This window comes from Liolophura sinensis, chromosome 1, assembly GCF_032854445.1.
Source record: "Liolophura sinensis isolate JHLJ2023 chromosome 1, CUHK_Ljap_v2, whole genome shotgun sequence".
NCBI classification, from domain to species: domain Eukaryota; kingdom Metazoa; phylum Mollusca; class Polyplacophora; order Chitonida; family Chitonidae; genus Liolophura; species Liolophura sinensis.
The window spans coordinates 56,095,921-56,107,366 of NC_088295.1; the positions used below are offsets into that span (position 1 = coordinate 56,095,921).

At 37.8% G+C, this 11,446-nt stretch overlaps 1 protein-coding gene across 1 annotated transcript; it reads left to right on the forward strand.

Annotated features, from left to right (window-relative positions):
- Positions 1-819: 819 nt before the first annotated feature.
- Positions 820-9,701, forward strand: LOC135462093 (uncharacterized). Its single transcript, XM_064739449.1, has 4 exons — positions 820-919; positions 5,459-5,611; positions 8,217-8,304; positions 9,346-9,701. The coding sequence occupies exons 1-4, from the start codon at positions 838-840 to the stop codon at positions 9,608-9,610; spliced, it is 588 nt and encodes a 195-aa protein (XP_064595519.1). The 5' UTR covers positions 820-837; the 3' UTR covers positions 9,611-9,701.
- The last annotated feature ends 1,745 nt before the right edge of the window (positions 9,702-11,446 follow it).

The window sequence follows — 11,446 nt, forward strand, 5'->3', positions numbered from 1 at the left end:
AGTCAGATAAGGTTCTGGTACCACGGTTCTACAGTCCCCAAGGTGTTCAGCATCTTTCTACAGAATCAGACAAGGTTCTGCTACCACGGTTCTAGAATGCCCCAAGGTGTTCAGCATCTTTCTACAGAGTCAGACAATGTTCTGCTACCACGGTTCTACAGTGCCCCAAGGTGTTCAACAACTTTCTACCGATTCAGAAAAGGTGTCTGGTGCCTTTGTACAACGTCAGACAAGATTTGTTCAGCCCCCTCTGCTTTTTTCAAATGCTTCCGTTTTCTTCTCACCTTAATCCCCCCACAGCCATGCCGTGTACAAAACTTTTCTTGACCAGGTATTTTCAGCTCCACGTGTTCATCGTTTTAATCAGAAATGGTTAAAAAATTAAAATAACAAATAAAATGCATAAAATTACACTTTGTGTTTTAAAGTATTAAACGTTGACTATCATTTCCGATTTGGTGACTTCTGTTTGAATGTAATTAAGATTCAGCCTTGGAGCATGTCTGAAAACGATATCCTGTACATAATACGTACGAGTAAACGGCAACGCTCATAACCTCGATAATGTCCTGTGAAATACGTAATTGCTATGCATAATAACATAGAATTACACGTTGCAGACTTACATGTGTAATTATGTGTAATAAGTGGGTCAATATGTTAGGAACTAAGCCTAAAGTATAGTTACATCAGTTTTGTATGATTCCGGAAGTCCTGTTGTGAGTCCTCGGTTTGACATAAGTCACTCTGTGTACTATAGTTGAGCACTGTAGTTTAGATACTTCACGAGCAGCAAGCGCGTCATCTCCCTAAGGGGAAGCCCTAACCGGAAAAGTCATGGAGTTCACGAGGTATACACAGGCCTGGCTTATTGTCGCCTTCATCGTTAGCACAGAGCTGACATACGCGCAAATTTCAGGTAAAGCTTTTACATACCAGAAAAGGAAAGATAAGAAAGGTGCCAGGTTTGTGTCTGTCCTGTAGGTTGTAGTACTGGGGGTTACGAATCCAACCGCCGCTGGGTAGCGGCTATAAGTCAGGAAGCTATTAGGTATGGCAAAAGTCCGCAGTTTGCTAAGGGGCACTACGGTTCTCGCCACTCATATAATCTTGACAATGATCAAATAAGTGAAAGATTCTTAAAAGTAGACAACAAATAATATAGCTTATTTATTTTGGAAGTCAGGAGAGCCCAGGTCAACAAAAACTGCTTGGCGTTCAGTACTGAGAGGTTAGAGCAAGGAAGCAGGACCTGTTGGCCAGGTCTGGGTATTGTGTCTGGGTGGGGTGTCATGTCTGGTGTCTTCGGCATGACAATTCATTGGCGGCAGCACTTTGGCGCCCTGACATAAGAAGACACCCTAATGACTCCTCCTTGTCACATAACTGAAAAATTGTGAAGCATGATGTTGAACCCCAATCATTCATTCATTCACTCACACATATACACAAGTGAATTCTGTTCAAATTTATGTACAACAACTGTGTAATTATTGAACAATATGAACAGTGTTTGAGTACCCTAGAGTAGATTTTTTATATGTGAGTATAGTGTTTGAATGCTCTCTAGCAGTTATTTTATATACGAATAGTGATTGACTACCGTATAGCAGATATTTTATATATGAGTATGGTGTTTGACTACCCTATAGCAGATATTTTATATGACTATGGTGTTTGACTACCCTATAGCAGATATTTATATATGAGTATGGTGTTTGACTACCCTATAGCAGATATTTTATATGACTATGGTGTTTGACTACTCTATAGCAGACATTTATAAATGAGTATGGTGTTTGACTACTCTATAGCAGACATTTTATATGAGTATGGTGTTTGACTACCCTATAGCAGATATTTATATATGAGTATGATGTTTGACTACTCTATAGCAGATATTTATATATGAGTATGGTGTTTGACTACCCTATAGCAGATATTTATATATGAGTATGGTGTTTGACTACCCTATAGCAGGCATTTTATATGACTATGGTGTTGACTACCCTATAGCAGATATTTTATATGACTATGGTGTTGACTACCCTATAACAGATATTTTATATATGAGTATGGTGTTAGACTACCCTATAGCTGATATTTTATATATGAGTATGGTGTTTGACTACCCTATAGCAGACATTTTATACATGAGTATGGTGTTTGACTACCCTCTAGCAGACATTTTATATCACTATGGTGTTTGACTACCCTATAGCAGACATTTCATATACGAATAATGATTGACTACTCTGTAGCAGACATTTTATATTCGAATAGTGATTGATTACCTTATAGCAGACATTTCATATATGAGTATGGTGTTAGACTACCCTATAGCTGATATTTTATATATGAGTATGGTGTTTGACTACCCTATAACAGATATTTATATATGAGTATTATGTTTGACTACCCTATAGCAGGACATTTTATATGACTATGGTGTTTGACTACCCTATAGCAGACATTTTATATATGAGTATGGTGTTAGACTACCCTATAGCTGATATTTTATATATGAGTATGGTGTTAGACTACCCAATAGCTGATATTTTATACATGAGTATGTGTGTTTGACTACCGTATAGCAGACATTTTATATCACTATGGTGTTTGACTACCCTATAGCAGACATTTTATATACGAATAAATGATTGACTACTCTGTAGCAGACATTTTATATTCGAATAGTGATTGATTACCTTATAGCAGACATTTCATATATGAGTAGGTGTTAGACTACCCTATAGCTGATATTTTATATATGAGTATGGTGTTAGACTACCCTATAGCTGATATTTTATATATGAGTATGGTGTTAGACTACCCTATAGCTGATATTTTATACATGAGTATGGTGTTTGACTACCGTATAGCAGACATTTTATATCACTATGGTGTTTGACTACCCTATAGCAGGACATTTTATATACGAATAATGATTGATACTCTGTAGCAGACATTTTATATTCGAATAGTGATTGATTACCCTATAGCAGACATTTCATATATGAGTATGGTGTTTGACTACCCTATAGCAGACATTTCATATATGAGTGTGGTGGTTTGACTACCCTATAGCAGACATTTCATATATGAGTATGGTGTTTGACTACCCTATAGCAGACATTTCATATATGAGTGTGGTGTTTGACTACCCTATAGCAGACCATTTCATATATGAGTGTGGTGTTTGACTACACCATAGCAGACATTTTATATATGAATAGTGTTTGACTACCCTATAGCAGATATTTCATATTACGAATAGTGTTTCACTACCGTATAGCAGACATTTTATATACGAATTGTGTATGACAACTCTATGGCAAATACTTTATATTTAAGTATAGTGTTTGACTACCCATATCAGATATTTTAAACATGAGTACAGTGACTGACAACCATGTGGACATTTTACCTTTGACTATAGTGTTGACTACCCTATATAAGGCATTTTATATATGAATATTGATTGACTATACCCAAGCAGATATTTCACACAAATAGTGTTTCATTACTCTAGTAAATATTTCAGGTAAATACTTTCTGTATTTATTTATTTATTTGATTGGTGTTTTACGCCGTATTCAAGAATATTTCTCTTATACTTCAAGACCAGCATTATGGTAGGTGGAAACAGGGCAGAGCCCGCGGGAAACCACGACCATCGGCATGTTGCAGACAGACCTTCCCACGTACGGCCGGAGAGGAAGCCAGCATGAACTGGACTTGAACTCTACAGCGACCGCCTTGGTGAAAGGCTCCTGGGTCATTACGCTGCGCTAGCGCGCTAACCAACTGAGCCACAGAGGCCCCTAAATACTTTCTGACTAAAGTAGAGGTGGATTTACTTGGCTGAACTTCAAAGCCGGACAGGTATTTTAACGGAGATGCCTTTTACTATATGGCCTGACAAACACGCAGTGCTGCCGACATTTGCTCCATCGTTGTGATAAAGTGTGATGTTGAATCCCGTTGATAAACCCGCAACTTATATGTCAGAGCTTTGTCAAGAACCTGCGGAAAACGTAAAATCATAATCAGATAAATCAATCAATCAGTCAATCTTTATGTTTTGTATTCAGGTCTGGTAGGCCATTGTATCTCTGGTCGGAGGTGTCCTGGGAATGGCACAAGTATTGCATTGAGCCGGCCGGTTTCAAACCTTTGTGAAACGGACTTCACACGTATTCAAACATGGGCAACAGCAAAGCCGCGATGACCTTGGTGACCTCCTATTCGGGTAGATGGCAAGTGGAGGTGTGGTCATGCTGACAGACCCAACTGATGCCCGTGTCGAGTTTTAAGACTCATACATGAGTGTAGAAAACGTTGGTACTAGTGCTTATAGACTTTCAACTATAAGTTTATGACGCCCTAGCAATAACTTGACGAAGCAGGCTATTATAAGGTGTGTGTTCCATACATAAATGAATAAAGGGAGATAATCACGAAGATGAGTTAGCTAAAGCCACGCGTGTGACAGGTTAATAAAAGTTTATAATTTTCAGAATAAGATTAAATAAATAATACTGAAAAAAACAGTTAATGTGAAATTCCATACAACACCATACAAACATTATTTTCAAGTACCTTTTCTCTTTAAGCAAAATCGGAAAAAATATTGAAGACCGAATGTACGAATAACTTTTCGTACTCTTTCATCTGAACTTTATGACATTTTTATGTTTTCTCCACCTTTAAGCCATAAGCTTTCATTCTGTGACTGATGAAAAAGAGTTGTCCATGAACCCCATTCCAGCAGTTCTGAACAAGCCATGGATTGCAATCTTAAAGCTAATGTTACATAACAATGTCACTGTGTTTGAGGTCATCTGTTATTCTTCTCCCGCGGTACACAGGATCCGAGATAAGGGGGCTTTTAATGTGCGTTGCCGTTTGCTTGAGAGAGTGAACATTTCATCCATGCTACACTCAGCTTTAGACATGCATATTTTATTTGATAGGGAAATGAGTAACGCAAACGGTATTCAAAAAACGGGGGTCAAAAACTAATAAGTGAGTTTTGAATTGGAACTCTTTTGTCGTCAAAGGTAAAGACTGTCGTACTCTGTCATCTGGCTGGTTCCCTCCGCCTGACGTTAGATGGTGTTAATCTCTTCAGCCGACGGGGTAGACACAGGATAAATTAACCTGATGTCACAATCAAGGTACGCAGAGCAAGTCAGGGAACCAAACTACTGTATCATGATGTGTGGAAAGTGTTGTTGACATTATTTACCAATACCCGGCCTCACCGTGTTCCAGAAGCATAAATGATACCTCTTCCTTTAGGGAACTTCTCAAGCTCAACAACTGTCAGGTTGTTGCAATATGCAGTACATACTTCTCCCGGTGGATGTGATTGCTCCAGTAACACTGATTTATCCGACACACATGCACCATTTAAATAATCGGTAGGCGCTGCTCTGTTTTATGTGCATTTCAGACTCATTGCCAACAATACCTCCGGCAACAACAACGGCAACATTACCAGTGAGGACGACCGAAGCAACAACTGTGGAGACTGAAGATGTTACGGCACGATCTCGGAAAGGCAACACGACCGTCACTGATTCACAATCTGGGGAAGACTGCAGAGGTCAGTTTCGCAACACGAAATTTAATGGTAGCTTATAAGGGAAATATAGGTTTGACTTTTGCATTGTTCACTGTTGGGGGACGAGCCCTTGTCTTCAAACAGTGATTGCGCAAGTCGTTAATGAAAAATGAACGTATTTTGCTTTAGCAAGGTGCTAACTGTCCTACTGGAACCTTATCAATCTCTATATTTTCTACTGCCATTTGGAACTGAATGGATATTTATTACCCTGTGATGCATACAATATAGTTTGAATTTATTTTAAATTATTTATAAATATAGGGTGATTTCCATAAAATGTTCTTTTTGTCTTTGTCATCACGGATCAAACAATAAATTTTCGCTTTGCCCAATGCGTCTTTTTATATACACGAACCTAAACTTCTTTTACTGACAGTTGATCAAAAGGATTGGGTGCAAGTTCAACAACTTATAAATCTCTTTGTTGACGAAATACATATTTGTATTGTATTAATATAGCAGAAATAAATGAGGCGGGAAGAAGCCACTAGCAAAGTATAGACGGTTGGAAAAATAGCGGAACGAAAAGGTGACGTAGTTCAACTGGCTGCACTTATGTCTCAGCTTTGTATGGATAATGTTTGTTTTACTTGGACCAGTCAAGAAGAACTTGTGTGGTTAAGTAATGGCGCTAGATCGTAATTTCATTTTGAAGTTATTTAGAGTTGGAGTATTTCCAATCTCTAGATCTAGATTGTTCGATCTAGATGATTTGCGCATGAAAAAATGAATTACGAGAGATATTTCGTCGAATTCGGAGAAACATGTAATTGTAATAATTTATGAGATTATAGTCTGAGAAATTACGGTGACAAGATCATTAATATGGAAGGAAGCCATACCCGTATGAATTTTATACATAGAAGTTAATTTAATATTTTCCCTTCTTTTAGCTAATGATTCCCTCCCCTTACATGTGTAAAGTGCATCTCATAATACGTCAAGTGGGGGGGGGAGAGGGGGGAGGGGTACCAGTACTAATCCGTCTTGCAGCAAGCTGATTCATCATTGGTCCTCCATGCCATACTAGTGAGGGTATTTCATTAAAGGCCTGACAAATTAAACAGAGATTTGTCCCAAGCATTATCTACTTCTCTATCTGTTATCTATCTAATATACACATTGCATAATTCCAGTTCTTGTGGACACTGAATCTGCAATGTGTTCCATATGGGTTATCTTTTTACAATTCTTTTGGAAATATAATCCCAAATTTTTATGTTTATCGTAGGTCTCAGTCTTCTGTTTGAAATTAGTAGGAGTATAGTTTTTTTTTAGAGCGTTAAAGTTACAATGGCATTTATTCGACCAGCCAAAAGAGAATTCACATCATTATCCATGACTGCTTCAATAGTCAAAATGTTGTCCAGATATATAAGCTACAGATACACATCATGGTGGTTGATAGGCTAGTAGTCTCAGGTGGGTAGATGGTATCTCTCTGTCTTGTGTTTATCAGGCTAAAGAATCAGTAGATGTGTCAGACTATGAAACATGTATAAGGCACTCGCTTAGATAGCAAAATCGCTGGCTGGCTGTGAGTGTCTGGGGCTGGTTTCATGAAGTACACGTAGGATTAAGTAGCCCTTTGCTAAGTGGCGTTTATATCTCTACAACATGTAGTGTCATGGTAGTTAAAGGCTTACTGAGCTAACCGCATTTCACGAAACCGACCCCAGCCCCTTTATCGATGATATCGTATGTTTGCTATCAGTCTTCGGCTGTGGTTTGTCTTTGGCGAAGGGTGACGGTTAACTTCCGGTACTCTGGTTCCCTTTATCTATGGATTCCCCTCTGATGGCCATGATGTAGACCTTAGTAGAAAATAAATAAGTAAATAAATAAAAATATATTATTTACTTAATTTAAAATTAATAAACGAATATGTATAATATATTAAATGTTCCTCTCCGGCCGTACGTGGGAAGGTTTGTCAACAACATGCGGATGGTTATGGGTTTCCCCCGGGCTCTGCCCGGTTTCCTCCCACAATAATGCTAGCCGCCTTCGTATAAGTGAAATATTCTTGAATACGGCGTAAAACACCAATCAAATAAATAAATCAAATAATATATTAAATGCATTTAATAAATAAAATAGGTCGAGATTGAGTCTATCAGAACATGATATCATGAGGCTGATAAAGGTTTAGCACAAATCTGAGCTAATGGAGTTTCAGACGAGTTATGAAAAGATCCTAAAGATTTATGCGATTTAGTTTAAATGGTTTAAGGAGTAAACCCTTCTTGTATATCATCTCTACGCAAAGGTCTGATGGCTTGTTAAGATAATTATCCACACAATTATGTACATTAACCTTTTATATGTTTGACTTTTATACGTTAATAAGACCGAACTTAACCTTTATCTCTTCTAAGGAGACTATACTCCCGCTGCTCCAGTGCACCAATTAAGGATTCAGTTAAACTCTTGTGAGCTACCGGTAATATTTAATGCTTTCATGTATTGTTCAGTAAAGTAATCATAGCAGTTGTTTGTAAATCTGGCCTGGCTCAAGTCAATTGGATGCTTTACAGGTGAATGGTAGTCAAGTAAAATTACACGTGGTGTATTTCTGATCTAGGGAATACTGTTATCGTCGAAGTGGTGGTTGCAGGAGTTATCATTTGTGTTGCCATGGTGATCGGAGCGGTGTTGTACTATAAAAGAAGGTAATCATTCTTAATCATTCCGTTACCATAATTCAGAAAGATAACCACACCACTGAGTATCCAGTTTTGGTCCTTGTACTTCTGTTTCTTTGTGAAAAACGTTGCAAACTTCCTCAGTCTCAGGCATTCAAGGGTAACTTTCAAAGCCGTGATAATCACTGTAATAATAACTTTCAATGTTGGGATATCCACGGGTGATTTTCAGTGGTGTGGTCTTTATGGGTGACTTTCAGTGGTGTGATATCCACGGATGACTTCCAATGTTTTTATACGCACGGGTGACTTTCAGTGCTATGATATCCACAGGTGATATATCGACGGGTGACTTTCAATGCCACTAATGACTAACATTGTTGTGATATCAACGGGTGATTTTCAGTGCAGTGATGTCCAGTGCTGACGTTAAAGCTGTGATATTTATGAGTGACATTCAGTGCTGTGATATCGACGAATAACTTTCAAATGCTTTACCAGTATAAAATTAGTATGTAACTACCAAAATTGCCTATCTTTAGTGACACGTAACTACACAAGCTTTACACAGCCATATGTTGGAAATCCATATTATTTTATAGAAAATGGTTTTTCTTTTCTTGGTTTCGACAACAAGAACTCATTGTAGCCAAACTTCTGGAGTTTTACATCATGATTTATTAATTTATTTATTTGATTGGTATTCTTATGCCGTACTCAAGAATATTTTGCAAATACTACGGCGGAATATCATGAATTGGAAAAAGTTCGGAATGAATATTCCTTGCAACAATGTAGAAGTCAAACATAGCAAGATGAACATCTTGTGGACTTATGTGTCACATACAAAGTGAAATTTTGATAGTAAATACGACAGGCTTTACAGAAAGATGAATATTGGTGACAAAAGAAACACACTATAGATATTGACAACTTCACCTAGAGCCAACAACCTAACAATTTTACCATTTAAATTCCACATTTTCTCTGCGCCCAAAAGGATAGTATATTCTCATCTAAGCTATATCTGCTGTTGTCTTTTATTTTTATTGTTCTCTTTTACTTTAGACCTACGCAAACATCAGGAGTAATTTTTGAAAATGACACGGAAATACCGTCAATCAGCTATTCCGATAAGACACAAACCACGAATACGCCGCTGTACGCCAATGTTGACGTTCCGATTCCGCAAGGACAGCGCGTGGAAAAAGAGAGCAACCTGAGGGAAGAGGACGTTGATTACCTCACTCTTGGCTCATCACAGAGTCCTCATTACCAGGTTCCTCAGGCTCTCGAGCGCGGAGAACACAGCTACAGCAAACTACGTTACTGATCTGAATCAGTCTGTGTTGACTGACGTAACTGACGTGACGTCACGTCCAGTGCAAGACGTAGAAACCAGATGAAGGTTACCACAGAGTACCTCACAGTACGAGGGTATTCTATATCGCTGTTGTAAACCACATGTGTACCTAAATGCATGCATATTTAGCTATTTCAAATGCCAGTGTTGACTGTATAACTTACTGAACTTAAATGGAACCCAAATAATGCTGTCACACACGTATTAACTCCTTAAGTTGCCAAGTGTACCAGTAATCCATATGGGATCTTTTATAAATGTTGCGGTGGCCATGTTTTCCTTCGGCAACACCATTAGCCAGGTGACTAGATATGTACAGTATTTTAGCAATCTTTTGACATTTTGCTGCGATGTAATGTTCTCGTTTATGCTCAGTAACATAATGTAATTTTTGTTGCTGTTTTTTTAGCATATTTCATTGCATTTCACGCAGATAAAGTTAGGTACTACTTGTATAAACTTTTCGTAGGAGCACTATTTTTAGGAAGTTGCGCGGCCCTTCGTATAGCGGAAACATTCAAACAGGCCATCCAGTGCTTCCTATCCAAGTAGGTTTATTACATTGTGCTACAGCACTGAAATACCTTTTTAACTGTCTGTATATCATATTAAATAACCATAGTTACTATTTTGATCTTGTATTAATTATTGAATTGTCAGAGCATTCAGTATTTTAGGATGATCTTTTGCTATGGATTGATGTACTTTTGAGTGGAAATGTGAAGTTAATCAAAAGGTGCAACCTTATGTTATCAGGTTACTTTGATCCTTGTGAAAAAGGTCGCTTTGCACCGAAGGAAGATCCACTCGATGTCATCTCTTATTCCTAGAATTTGTCATTGTTTACATAAGTAGTCTTGCGTTGCCAAGTTCGTCACTTTAGCACCAAACGTTGACTGGTTGATCGCCATCACGTGACCTGATTTGCATGCCTATAAATACTGGCCGAGATGCGTATTTGGCAGATAGAATCAGAATGACTTCCCATTAACATCTTGGGATAACAACGATAAAGGTGCTCACATTGTATATGCCATATTGGATTTTACTCGATATATATATAATACGGAATATGCAGTATTGCATTTACATGTATATATGGAATTACAATAGTTAACAGTTAACAGTATATAACAGTATATATATATATATATATATATATATATATATATATATATATATATATATATATATATATATTTGTGACAGGAGCTCTGGTTTATAAAAGTCGTAGTGGAAGCTTAAAGCTTAAGGCTGTTTAAATATACAGTGTCAAGAAAGTTTCCCACCTGTTTCTACGTTGTTAGTTTTAACGTATGTGCCCAACAGCTTTTCGGTTACACCGACAAGTGCTAATTCCGAAATTTTTGGGGAAGAGATCAGATGATCTATGGAAAATGCTTATGCAGGCCTCTCGGAATTTCTTAAATCGCCACGGATTAAGCGGATTAAGACCGCTGTTTAGATAACCTATCCACAAAACTACAGATTACGAATTCATCCTTAGTGAAAAGTTAAGACCGAAGGTCAGAATGGAATATGGAGTCCAGAAACACAGACACACGATATAGAGAATAAGAATGGTTTTGAAAGTTCTTGTCTTAAAGCTCATGTCGACAATCGGTTTACCTGGAAGACTTACACCTGGTGACCCAAGATTAATCGCTTGAGTCACGCTCATTCTACTCATTCTCTGTACTCTCAGTGTTACACAGTACTCATGCGCAGTGCTGTACCCTATAACCTAGTCCACTGATTCACTGTTGAAACGTAATGTTCTTCACAAGGCGTGAAATAAGTCAGAGT

Excerpts from the sequence above, each read along its gene's own strand:
- LOC135462093 (XM_064739449.1), top strand. The coding sequence starts at position 838 with ATGGAGTTCACGAGGTATACACAGGCCTGGCTTATTGTCGCCTTCATC. Across the intron at positions 920-5,458 it reads GACATACGCGCAAATTTCAG|ACTCATTGCCAACAATACCT; the intron begins GTAAAGCTTTTA and ends TGTGCATTTCAG. Across the intron at positions 8,305-9,345 it reads GTGTTGTACTATAAAAGAAG|ACCTACGCAAACATCAGGAG; the intron begins GTAATCATTCTT and ends CTTTTACTTTAG.